The 14,104-nt window shown below is 40.8% G+C and overlaps 1 protein-coding gene across 7 annotated transcripts in view; it reads left to right on the top strand.

Moving 5' to 3' along the window:
* LOC140195097 (amyloid beta precursor protein binding family B member 2-like) overlaps nt 1-14,104 on the top strand; it is a 287,117-nt gene that overhangs the window by 129,574 nt on the left and 143,439 nt on the right. For all 7 annotated transcript variants that reach the window (XM_072252813.1, XM_072252811.1, XM_072252814.1 and 4 more), the window contains one exon: nt 12,406-12,611. In XM_072252813.1, coding sequence (XP_072108914.1) covers nt 12,406-12,611 — 206 coding nt within the window. The remainder of the gene's footprint in view (nt 1-12,405; nt 12,612-14,104) is intronic.

Here is a 14,104-nt window from a genome sequence, read left to right on the forward strand (position 1 = left end):
AGAGAGTGATGAATCTGTGGAATTCATTGTCACAGCAGCTGTGCAGGCCAAGTCTTTATGTATATTTAAGGCAGAGGTTGATAGATTCTTGCTTAGTCAGGGCATGAAGGGATATAGGGAGAAGGTGAGAGATTGGGGCTGAGAGGGAAAATTGTATCAGCCATGATAAAATAGCAGAGCAGGCTTGATGGGCCAAATGGCCTAATTCTGCCCCAAAATCTTCTTGATCTGATGCTATACATAAGTATACATACTTGATAATAAACTTACTTTGAATTGATGGCTTTCCACTCAAAGCAAGACTTACTAGCACAGTAAGGCTTCAAATACTTTGAATTAACTACCTTCTTGGAAACAGACCTACAGTGGTATGCAAACGTTTGGGCGCCCCTGGTCAAAATTTCTGTTACTGTGAATAGCTAAGCGAGTAAACGATGAACTGATTTCCAAAGGGCATGAATTTAAAGATGACACATTTCTTTAATATTTTAAGCAAGAAAACTTTTTTATTTCCATCTTTTACAGCTTCAAAATAACAAAAAAGGAAAAGGGCCCGAAGCAACAGTTTGGGCACCCTGCATGGTAGTACTTAGTAACACCCCCTTTGGCAAGTATCACAGCTTGTAAACGCTTTCTGTAGCCAGCTAAGAGTCTTTCAATTCTTGTTTGGAGGATTTTCGCCCATTCTTCCTTGCAAAAGGCTTCTAGTTCTGTGAGATTCTTGGGCTGTCTTGCATGCACTCCTCTTTTGAGGGCTATCCACAGATTCTCGATGATGTTTAGGTCAGGGGATTGTGAGGGCCATGGCAAAACCTTCAGCTTGTGCCTCTTGAAGTAGTCCATTGTGGATTTTGAGGTGTGATTAGGTTCATTATCCTGTTGCAGAAACCATCCTCTTTTCATCTTCAGCTTTTTTATAGACGGTGTGATGTTTACTTCCAGAATTTGCTGGTATTTAATTGAATTCATTCTTCCCTCTACCAGTAAATGTTCCCTGTGCCACTGGCTGCAACACAAGCCCAAAGCATGATCGATCCACCCCCGTGCTTAACAGTTGGAGAGGGGTTCTTTTCATGAAATTCTGCACTCTTTTCTTCTCCAATACCTTTGCTCATTGCGGCCAAAAAGTTCATCAGTCCACAGGACTTGTTTCCAAAGTGCATCAGGCTTGATTAGATGTTCCTTTGAACCTTTTGAATAGAACTTTTGAATAATTGAGTGCCAATGCAAGGAGTGGACAATTCTGATTTGATGGAGACAGATGTGAAAGCACAGAGGAACATCTGGAGAAATTTCTGAAATGCCGGTTCGCTGCCGCTGCTACTGTGCGATCGAGAATCCCTGGAGGGAAGGCCCCAAAATCCCCAGCTTTGCCTGCTGCTGGCGACTGAGGCTGAGGTCGAAGCGTTCGGACAGAGATGGTGCTTGGTACTCGGTGTCAGAGGGCTGATCAGAGTTCGAAGTTTTCGGACGACTCAAGAGTTGGACTGTGGTCAGGCATGGCGGGGAGAATTTTCTTCCTTCAACCATCTGCGTGAGATGTGGGACTTTCGAGAGACTTTGAACTTTTTACTGTGCCATGGCCTGTTCTTCATCAAGTTATGGTATTGTTGCACTATTGTAACTATATGTTATAATTATGTGGTTTTTGTTAGTTTTTCAGTCTTGGCCTGTACTGTGTTTCTGTGGTATCACACCGGAGGAATATTGTATCATTTCTTAATGCATGCATTACCAAATGACAATAAAAGAGGACTGCGTGTCCTCATAATCTAATCTAAAAAAATAAATATTGTCCAAAATCTTTTTCACTGGTAGACTTATTTCAGACTAACAGTGTATCATCTGTGTAGGGTTAGAACTGCTAACATTTAAAATTTGAACTTCTTCAGTGATTGAAGATTATTTTCCTGAAATGGTTGAATATTCTGTGATGTTCTTCTGATAAAAGAGAGATTTTCATGCTCCCTTTTCTCTGTATGTTCTGTTAAACACAGGTCCCTCAATCCCTCTCTCTGAACATCGGATTATACATTTATTCCACCAGGATTTTGTATTCGAACATTCTCCTGAGTTATCATGCCTTGGAAATGAAATTTAAAAAACAAATTTCTCAGAATTCTTCGGTTGATGTAATTGATTACTGTTCTGTGAAGAGGATAATATAAACATCTCCTTTCAGCCCATTTGACTTCACTTTTGTACTTTTCAGGCTTGAATTAACACTGTGAATGAAAAACTTGTTCTTTGTGTTTTTCAATAGCCAAGGCTTTTTTGATCATGGTTTATTGAATAAGTTGTCTATTCAGTTGATTGTTATCTCAGGGTTGATAGCCAATTTAAAGAAATATGTTTATAGGGCAGGGCTGCATAATTGGAGCTGAATTGAAGCAGGGCGGGGGAAAGTGGATGATATGGCCAAGCAAAGAAAACAAAAATCTGTAGATGGTAGAATCTGAAACAGAAATAATTGCTGAGAGAACTCAGCCAGATGAGCAGCAGCTCTGGGAAGATGTGTCTTGTGATAAAGATGCTTCAGAATTAAGAAATTTCAGTTTTTCATTGAATCTATTATGTGTCTTTGTCTTACTGTGAATGCCTACAAGAAAATGTATATTGTGACCTGGATAATAAATTTACTTTGAGGAAAGAGACATCAAGTTAGGTTAAGTAACTGAGAAGGTGAGAGAAGCAATGTGAACACGCGGGAAACCTTCTTCACTCAGAGGCCTGCCAGACTGTGGAATGAGCTGCCAGCACAAGTAATACATGCAAGCTCGATTTCAATGCTTAAACAAAGTTTGGATAGGTACATGGATGGTAGGGGTATGGAGGGCTAAGGTCCTGGTGCAGGTTGACGGGAGTAGGCAGTTTAAATGGTTTTGGCATGGACTAGATGGGCTGAAGGGCCTGTTTCTGTGCTGTACTTTTTTTTGACTTTAGGATTCTGTTTACCAAGATGCTGTCTGTAGCACAGTGAAATGATAGGACAGCCATACAATACTCAGTTAAGCTACTTACATTGTGGCTAACCTGCTTCCTATCCACCTTTCTATTTTCTATTAATATTGAATTGTTGGCAGCACCAACTTAACTCAAAATGTACCACATCATCAAAAAAAGAAAATTTCTTTCAAGAAGAATTCAGTGCAAGTGAATTCTTTTCAGATAAAATATAGTATTTTTGCATTTTAGCTATTATAATTGTATAACTTATTTGAATAAGTATTTAAAATCTTGTTCACTGTCTTTTGGAGGTGAAATACCAAACAATGTCTCTTGAGTAACTGGAAGTAGTCATCAGTTACAATAAACTATTTCTAAAAAGGCATTAGCAACCACGGTGGGATATCAAGAACAGAATGGTAGAAAAAGGCGGAAACTTAAGAATTGATATTATGGCAATGTCAAGATTCAAAGATTCAAGATTCATTTATTATCAAAGAGTGTATAAATTATACAACCTTGAGATTTGCTTGCCCACAGGTAGCCACAAAGCAAGAAACCCGAAAGAACCCACCTCAAGAAAAAAAGAGAATAAAAGTAAAAGGCCAACACCTGATGTGCAAGAGAAAGAAACAACTACAAATCATGCCAATAGTTGAAGTGAACAACAGCATTTCGAACCAAAATTGAGACCTCAGGTCCAAACCCTGCAGCCACTTGGAGTAGGCTCAAAGATGCTACACAGGTTGACTCTGTGGTTAAGAAGGCGTACGGTGCATTGGCCGTCATCAGTCGTGGAATTGAGTTTAAGAGCCGAGAAGTAATGTTGCAGCTATATAGGACCCTGGTCAGACCCCACTTGCAGTACTGTGCTCAGTTCTGGTCACCTCACTCAGGAAGGATGTGGAAACTATAGAAAGGGTGCAGAGGAGATTCACAAGGATGTTATCTGGATTGGAGAGCATGCCTTATGAGAATAGGTTGAGTGAACTCGGCCTTTTCTCCTTGGAGCGGCGGAGGATTAGAGGTGTATAAGATGATGAGAGGCATTGATCGTGTGCATAGTCAGAGGCTTTTTCCCAGGGCTGAAATGGCTAGCACAAGAAGGCACAGTCTTAAGGTACTTGGAAGTAGGTACAGAGGAGATGTCAAGGGTAAGTTTTTTACGCAGAGAATGGTGAGTGCATGGAATGGGCTGCCAGCGACGGTGTGGAGGCGGATATGATAGGGTCTTTTAAGAGGCTCCTGGAGTGGTACATGGAGCTCAGAAAAATAGAGGGCTATGGGTAACCCGAGGTAATTTCTAAAGTAAGTACTTGTTCGGCACAGCATTGTGGGTTGAAGGGCCTGTATTGTGCTGTAGGTTTTCTATGTTCTGTGTTCTAGGATCATCCTTTAATCTTCTGAATTTCTGGTTTATCTGATTGCTCTGTCTATCAGTCCAAGCATAATTCCTGTATGTTTATACTATACTTTTAGCTAAACATTTAGCCACTCTTGAAGATTAAAAATATCCAACAGCAAAACAGAAATGAATTGAACAATAAAATAAACTAACAAACTACCCTCTTTACAGACTTATTACAAACTACAGACTTATGTTCCTACATCTTCCAGTTAAGGTGGCACTATCAAACGTGTGCAACAGCTTTCTGGTAGTCAGAAAGCTAAGAAATCCGACGAAAAACATCACTAAAAATTGCTTTCTGAGGTAAATTGTGTTAAATTTTCGCCACAAACAGTGAACGAATGCGAGGCATGTCTGGGGGATGAGCCAAGATGGTATGTTGCAGAATCATTGCAGATGGAGTTCTGATGCCCATACAGCTTGCCCAGGGGAGAGATTGGATCACTCTGGGCACTGAAAGAAGTCGGGGCCTGGGCAGAGGAGATTCGCTGCCTGTATAACAGCCCAGGTGCAACGTTGGCTCGCTCTGGGTGCCAAGCTGATTTGAAAACCTTGAGAGTTGCTTCAGACTGGCCAGTGAAATCTGGGCCCGGAGTGAGTTGCTAGGCAGCATGGTCTAGGCCAGGAGCCGTTCACAGCAGTGGTGCCCGGCTCTTAGTGCAAGGTACGATATGCTGTTTAGACAATTTAAATGTGCCTGAGATCAGAGGTGGGAGCCAATTTCACTCACTCTCCACAATTTCATTCCTCTCTCCAGGGTGCCAGAGCCTTTCACTGTTCCGTCGTTGGGTCAATTTAAACGATAACCCAGATAGACTGAAAAGACAGGGTGTCAGTTGGGACAAGAGCAATTTCACTTGCTCTCCGAGATGGTCATCTCCTTGGCGCTGAGGCTATGAAGACTGCCCCAGCTGCTGTGCTTCATGCCCCCTAATATGATGGACTGATGAGCAAGGCTTTGGACATGGAAACATAGAAAACCTACAGTACAATACAGGCCCCTTGGCCCACAAATAATCAACATGGGCGCAGTGAACCAAAGGGCCTTTCTCTTTCCCGTATCTGTCTTTGACCTCAAAACATGAAGCCTATTGCAAATAGTGCCATAGTAACGATAGGAAAACATATTCTGAGTGTTTTCAGTCTCCTCAGAGCACATAAAATTGAACCATATGTTGACATCCAGTGAAAAGCTGCTGTAACCCCTTATGTCCCTGGAGATTTTTAAAAGCTTACAAAAATCTTTATGTGTTTGTAATTTAATGCAACCCTTTAGAGGCTACATATTCATATAATGTACATTTTTACATTTTTAAATGCTGGAGAGGAAATGAAGAGTGACTTTTAATACATTTTTTAACCAAATATATCAAGAAATTCCTCTGGCAGCCAGCCAGGTCACGTAACTGAAATGCGTTTTATCGACACCAGCTGGAAAAATACTCGTGTTGAAAATGTGGAATAAATTAAAATCTGAATGGCTTTGGTCAGAATGTTGATATCTGTGCAAAAGTGAAGGAAGTGATGTTTTTTTCATGATTTTACAAGCTGCAGAAGTTCCAAAGGGATTTACCAGCAGTGAAATACCTTTTCAAAGTCTCGGCTTAGTGTTGTGTGAAAAAAAATCACCCAGTTCGTGCACTTCAAGCTGCCACAGAGTAAAGTAATGCTGAGACAATGCGTCAGCAGAGAAAAGTTTGGATTGTAGCTGTTGTTTGGTTCATTGCTCTTCTAGATGGACATCTCTTTCATGCTGGTGCATTCCTTATTGAGTCTCATATGACTGTATCTTGCCATCATTTGCAGGTTTCCCTGCCCTCAGGCAGTACAATCTGCTGCTGAGGCCGTGCTGGGTTAGAATTGATACAAGTATAGCAGCCCTATCGTAAAGAATTGGAGAAATTGTCCCTGAACATCTTGAGAATTCTGCGGAGATGCACAGCCAAACTACATTTTTAATGATGGACTAAACCAAATTACCACTTAGCAAACCATCCAACCCTAAAAAGCTTATTTTGAAACAAAATGAATATAAATTGATATTAATACAAATTTGAGATTTATAATTTAGAAGTATTTGATATTTCAGCCTATATGTTGTTTAAATATCCAAATACCACTGTGTAAAATTAAAAAACTAAACAACCGTTCTCTCGTTTCTTGTCTGCAGTGGTTTTTAATGTGGTTAGCAGCAAAGCCACTTTGAGGACATCACATCTGGGAAAACCAGAGCTCCTTTTGATTTGGTGCCTGAGAGCAGAGAAAAAGAGCAAGTTCTTGTTCTAGAGATCACTAGATACTTTTGAGGAGGTTGGTGGTGGGGTGGCAGCTGGCTCTTATTGCAGGTCATCGACAAGAATTTTGTTTGCCACTGACTGTAAAATGCTAGTTTGATTCTTTTTACTTTATAAAATGAAGAGACAGCAGCATATAATCTCTGGATCACAAAATACCTTTGGCACTATGTAGTCTTTGGGAGCCACAACTTATTCCCATGTGACAGTCTATGCTGTTGTGGACAAATTTGGTTTCTTACTCAAGCTAGCAATGTGCTGATAGTTGAGCTGAACTTTAGCACGCTGCTGGCCTGTGCAGAGGAGTCACCAACATTGTGCTTTCGTCAAACTCCCATATGCAGCATGAAGATCTCACAAATAAGGACAGGATTATGCACTGCTGTGCTCCAATTGACACATTTTCTCACAAGTATGCTTGTAGTAGTTATATTTGGCCTCTTGTTAGCAGACTGTGATATCTTAGTAAGTTGGATCCATGGTCTGAATAATAAATTAGAACATTTTGGAACAACAGAGCAGAACAACAGTGGAGAGAGAGCGAGAGGAAAGTAATTTCAAATTCATGAGTTTTTGCCGAAACCCATTAGAAAAATAATTGTGTTCAACTTTATTGGCCAAATAATATGGCTCAGCTGAAAAATAGCAACCTTACTCAAAACATAATTCAAATGACTATGAACACAAGAAAACCTACAGATCCTGGAGATCCAATGCCACACACAAAATGCTGGAGGAACTCAGCAGGCCAAATAACATCTATAGAAAAGAGCACACAGTCGACGTTTCAGGCCGAGACCCTTCTTCACGATTGGAAAGGAAGGGGAGAAGTCACAATAACGTGGTGGGCGGAGGGGAGGAAGAAGTACAAGGTGGCAAGTGAGGGGGGAGGGATGAAGTAAAGAGTTAGAAAGCTGCTTGGCGAAAGAGATAAAGAGCTGGTGGAGGGGAATCTGATAGGAAGACCATGGAAGAAAGGAAAGGGAGAAGGAGCACCAGAGAGAGGTGATGGGCAGGTAAGGAGATGAGGTGAGAGAAAGAATCAGAAATGGGGAATGGCCAAGGGGGGGGGGAATTACTACCATTTAGGGGCCTTTCAATTCCACTTCTCATTCCTATTCCAATCTGTCAGTCCATGGCCTCCTCTACTGTTGCAATGAGGCCACACTCAAGTTGGAGGAGCAGCACCTTATATTCTGCTGTCTGGGTAGCCTCCAACCTGATGGCATGAGCATCAATTTCTCGAACTTCCAACTTCTTCACCTTTCCCCATTCCTATTTCACTCTCTCACCTATCTCTTTTTCTGCCCATCACCTCCCTCTTGTGTTCCTCCCAATTCCCATGGTCTTGTATCCTCTTCTATCAGATTCCCCTTCCTCTAGCCCTTTACCTTTTGCACCAATCAACTTCCCCGCTCTTTACTTCACCCCTCCTCCTCTCCCGGTTTTGCCTATTACATGCCATCTTGTACTTCTTCCTCCTTTCCCCCCCATCTTCTCACTCTGACTTCTCCCCTTCCTTTCCAATCCTGAAGAAAGATCTCGGCCTGAAATGTTGACTGTTTACTCTTTCCCATAGATGCTGTCTGGCCTGCTGAGTTCCTCCAGCATTGTGCGTGTGTTGCTTCAGATGAATCAGAACAAGAATGAAAAATATTTGCGGATTTGGTAGTTTGGTTCATTAAAGTGAACTATGATTATATTAAAATATTACATGCAAATAAGTGTTGGCTTGAACGTCAGCACAGTCTGGCGTCAGCACAGTCTGGCAACAGCATCTCCACAATTGCCATCAGCACAGGTGCACCTCAATCTATGTGATTAGCCTCCTGCTCTAGTCATTTTACACTTGTGACATTGAGGCTAAGTACATCTCCAATGCTGTTGACACCACTTCTTTTGGCCGAATCAAAGGTAGTGATGAATCTTCAAATAGGAGGGAGATTGAAAACCTGGCTGAGCGGTACCTCCACAACAACCTCTCAGTCAACGTCAGCAAGATCAAAGAGCTCATTATTGAGTATAGGGGGAGGAAATTGAGGGTTTGTGACCCAGTGCTCATTAGGGAATCTGAAGTGGAAAGGGTTAGTAACTTCAAATTCCTGGCGTTATATCTGAGGATCTGTCCAGCACATAAATGTCATTTCAAAGAAAACATGACAGTGCCTCTACTATCTTGGAAGTTTCTGCAGATTCGGCATGTCATTTAAGATTCTGACAAACTTCTGTAGGTGCCAGTAGAGAGTATTCTGACTGGTTGCAACACAGTCTGGTATGGAAACACCAGTGGCCAAGAGTTGAAAAGCCAACAAAAACTGTTTGTCACAGCCCAGTTCATCACTCAAAAAACCCTATCCACTATTGAGAACATCCATAAAGAGCACTGCCACAAGAAAGTAGCATCCATCATCAAGGACACGCACCATCCTAGCCATGTTCTCTTCTTGCTGCTACCATCAGGAAGAGGTACAGGACCTTGGGTCCCGTACCAGCAGGTTCAGGAACAGTAAATACCCTTCAGTCATCAGGCTCCTGAACCAACATGGACCTCTTCACTTATCACAGCACAGAATGATCATTGAACACAACCTCTGGACTCACTTTCAAGGACTCAATAATATGTTCTCAGTGTTAGTTATCTGTTTGATTATGTATTTATTATTAGTTTATTTTTATATTTGCACTATTTGTCAGTCATTGTATGGAGTTTTTCCATTGATTATATTGTGCTACATTTTACTGTGAATACATGCAAGAAAGAATAAATCTCAAGAGTAATATTTGGTAATCTATGTGTAATTTGATAATAAATTTACTTGGAACTTTAAATGAAAAAACAGTAGTACAGAATGAAAAGTAAATGTAGTGTGTTTAGAGCAGGTCTTTGAGAAAGTAAGCCCTGTATCTCTTACCTTTTCAGATTTACTGACCTGCACTCCCCTCCAGATTTTCCAGTCCTTTAACCCATTCTCTAAAGTTCTTGGCATCTTACACGTTCTTGACCTTGCTAAACCTTTGTTTTGGGCACTTTGCTCGTGTGGGTCCAGTTGTTGAAAGACTTTTGACATTTTAGTCATGAGATTTTCACAAGTTAGCTTAAAATACATATAGAGTTGTTGTATATGCTTAACCATTCTTGAAAGGAAAACTGAGCTAAAATTAAAGTAAATAACCTTCTGATGTTTAATTTCTATTGCTTTCTCAAACATGAAGAGAAGCGGTGGAAAGAAAGCAGATGTCCGTTATAATTTGGAGAACACTTGAGGCTGAATGATGTGAATTATGGTGGGCCAGAGATAATGAAGGCTCGTTATCTCACCTGAAGTATCTGAGGAGGTGCAGGTAGAAGAAATACAGAGGAGAAAGGGAGGAATGAAAGTCCAGGAACTGAGAGATACAAAACACTGCAATTGCTTGAATTCAAACATAGGAAAGTTTGCTAGGAATACCTATCAGGCCAGGCAGCATCTGTGGAGACAAACAAAGTCACTGTGTTTTTATTTAAGTTAAATAAGCTTTCATCAAAACACAAGAAAGAGCAGGTACTGGAATCTAGACCATGAGGCAAATTCCTGCAAGAATTCAGTGGCTCAGAAAATATCTGAGGAAGGGGAGGAATTGTAAATATCTTGCCTTGAGACTCTGCAGCAGAACTGCAGCAGTTTTTTTTTGCTTTCCTCAAAGCTGATCTGTTCAGGTATGAATTGAAAAGAATGACTATCTGCATTTATTGTATTCCATATTGAGTACTGAAAGCTGTAATGTGTCTCTGGACAATACAGTACTGTTCTTTGAACTTTCTCTCATTTGTTCCAGCGCGCACGTACACACACACACACACACACACACACACACACACACACACACACACACACACACACACACACACACACACACACACACCACCACCACCACCACCACCACCACCCCTACACACACACACACACACACACACACACACACACACACACACACACACCCGTCACACCTCTTACTGTCTTCCCACCCAGAACAAGATAGGGTTCCCTTTGGATTCTCTTTCCACCCACTTGGCCTAGTTTCAGGTGATAGCCTGTAATTTTTATCATGTTCAGTTTGTTGCCTTTTCTCTTCCTTTTCCTCTAAGCATTGGATTGTTCTTCTATTTCCTCTGAAACACACTACCCTGCTCTCTGCACCTTCCATGCAGCTATCGACTATGCATCAACTGTCCTTTCACCTTGTCCCTTCCTACCTAACATTCCAGACCCAAATACTCGTTCAGATGAAGCAGCAATTCACTTGCTCTTCTAACTCATTGCACTGCATTTGGTGCTGACAGTGTGAACCGTGCTTTTGGAGAAACCAGATATTGATTGGCTGACAGCTTTGCAGAACCCTGGCGTTTAGTCAGTTGCTTGACACTCTAATTCTTCATTTGAGTCTGACTTCTGTTTTTAGCCTTAGTTTTTCAGCAAAAACTGACATAAATCAAGGGACAGCATCTGGAACCCAAACTGGGAACATTACAGCTCTCATGACTTGGTGGATACAGTAAATTCATTCTGATCAAACTTTGTAGTTTGTTTCAGAAGCACTTACACTGTCTTATCTTCTCCACAGATGCTGCCTGAACTGACAAATATTTTCAATACTTCTTGGTTTGCAACAGCATTCTATATCTCTTATTTGCAGCATTTCATAAGAACATAAGAAATGGGAGCAGGGGTAGGCCATCTGGCCCGTTGAGCCTGCTCCGCCGTTCATTAAGATCATGGCTGATTTGACTGACCATGGACTCATCTCCACCTACCTGCCTTTTCCCCATAACCCTTACTTCCCCTACTATGCAAAAATCTATCCAACCTTGTCTTCAATATATTTACTGAGGTAGCCTCCACTGCTTCATTGGGCAAAGAATTCCACAAATTCACCACTCTCTGGGAAAAGCAGTTCCTCCTCATCTCCATGCAAAATCTACTCCCCCAAATCTTGAAGCTATGTCCCCTAGTTCTAGTGAACATTTCCTCGTTCACCTCCTATTTACACCTCATTCAGACAGAACAGCAGGAGTTTCAAACACCTTAATCACTACCACCACATGTGGGATTTAGCATCTCTTGGTCTCCACTCAATGAAGATAATTCTCTTTGTTCTTTTCACCCCTCCCTCATTTCCTGTGTAATTTTAATGTATGACATCTGATGAAAGGTCATCAACCTGAAAAATTAACGCCTTCCCTTTTTGTTGATGCTGTCTGACCTTCAGGAAATTCTGAGCATTTTCTGGTGTTTTTTCTTCCGATTTCTGGTGTCTGTGGGTTTTATTTGTTTTTATTTTGATTCATTCACAGATGAGCTTGGTCCTGACTTGAGTTCATGTACAGTGTCTAGTCAGCATTACCAGATGAGCAGCACAAAGGCCCTTTGAAACAATTCCAGTTTTTTGCTGTGGTATATCCTGAAAATGAAAGAATTTTAATTTAATTTTGTGGGATGCAGACTTTTTGTGATATAATGTGTTATTTTTTTTTGTGAACTGTTGGGCCCTTACTTATGCCTTGCACTCAAATTTGGCCTACCTGGATTCAGAGCAACCTTAATATCCATTTCAGGAGAAGCGTTTTTTAAAATTCTCTCTAAGAACTGGAAGGGTATATTAATTAACATCGAAGATATAGACTTCAATTCAACAGCAGTGCCATCATGATCCTCAATGATTTAATTTAGAATAAGTTTTCAATTTGATTAATGCTCTCTCAACTCCACTTTTCAACAGACATATGGAGTGATCAGTCATTTCAGACTGACCCTGATCTCCCACCAGGATGGAAGAAGATCACTGACATTGCTGGCATCTATTATTGGCATATACCAACTGGCACTACCCAATGGGAGCGACCAGTGTCTACATCAGCCGAGGTCCCAGACATTCGAAAAGGATCGCTGAATTCAGTAAGCACTTCTCCCACTCCAGAAAATGAGGTAAAGTAGTCTTTGATGTTTTAAGATCTTTGGGAAATGAAGTGAAGAATGAGAAATCCACAGGAGGCCAGAGTAAGAGCACTGGCAGCTAGTAAGACAAAAGAAACATAGAGGGACAGGGAGGGCATGACCTTGGAAGACTGAATTAAGTTAGATGGGACAGGAGGGACATGGACAAGAAAGAATCACAAAACAAGGAACCATATTTTAAATGTGAAAAAATGGTGCACTTGGAAGCAATCACAGAATCATAAAGTTAAGCGGTTCCTGGCAGGTGATACCACATACTTACCACTCCCTGTATAAAAAGGTTGTGTTCCTATTAAATCTTTCCTCTCTCACATTAAAACCACTTGAGTTTTTCATTCCCCAATCCTGGGTAAGAGTGTATTCCCCTCTTATGATATTATACACCTCGATAAGATCACCCCTCAGTATCTTTCCTGCCAAGGGAAAATCTCTATAACTCAGTCCGAGTCCTGACAATATTCTTGTTAATCGTCTCTACACTTTTTCTAGTTTAATGACATATTTCCTATAGCATGGTGGCCAGAACTGAAAACAATACTCCAAGTTTAATCGCATTGGTGTTCTGTACAACTGCAACATAAGCTCCCAACTTTATACTCAGTGCCCTGATTGATGAAAGCTAGCATACCAAAAGCTTTCTTCACCAACCCATCCACCTGTGATGCCACTTTATGGGGAACCACTTATTTGAAATTCAACGTCTCTGTTCTACAACACAGTCCAGGGCTTGACCATTTACTATGAATGTTCTATTTTGATATGACTTTCCAAATGCTCCACCTTACACTTGTGTGAATTAAACTGCAATTGCTATTCTTTGGCTCACTTAGTCAGCTAATCAAGATCCCACTGTAATTCTTGATAACTTTCTTCACTGTCTACAGCACCACATATATAAGTGTCATCTACAAACTTACTACCTATTAACTATGCCTTGTGCAATCTCATTCAAATCATTGATATAAATAACAAATAGCAAATGGCCTAGCATTAACAAATTTCATGACAAGTTATCAAATTTCACAACATATGCCGATGATATTAAAACTTGATTCTGATCCGTGAGGCATACCACTCATCAGAAGCCACCAGTCTGAAAATCAGCCTTCTGTACTCACTCTCGGCTTCCTACCATCAAGCCAATTGTGTAATCAATCAACGATATCTTCCTGGATTCAATACAATCTAACCTTACTGAGCAGCCTGTCATGTGTTATTTAAATAAACTTAATTGAAATGCATTTAATGCATAAACATTTAATATTAATTGAAATTAAACAAGAATAAATAAATCATTTTCGTTTTCATTGTTTCCAGTTGAACCACTGACTCTGTTCAAATGAATAGAGCACTAGTTGCTTGCACTACCATAAATGACATGCGGGAGAGGGGGCTATTTTTGAAGCATATCTCGCCGTGTAGTTCAGTGCTAGTGAGCTCTTTTCCTGGATTTGTGTCCAGTG

Source organism: Mobula birostris, chromosome 3, assembly GCF_030028105.1.
Source record: "Mobula birostris isolate sMobBir1 chromosome 3, sMobBir1.hap1, whole genome shotgun sequence".
NCBI lineage: Eukaryota > Metazoa > Chordata > Chondrichthyes > Myliobatiformes > Myliobatidae > Mobula > Mobula birostris.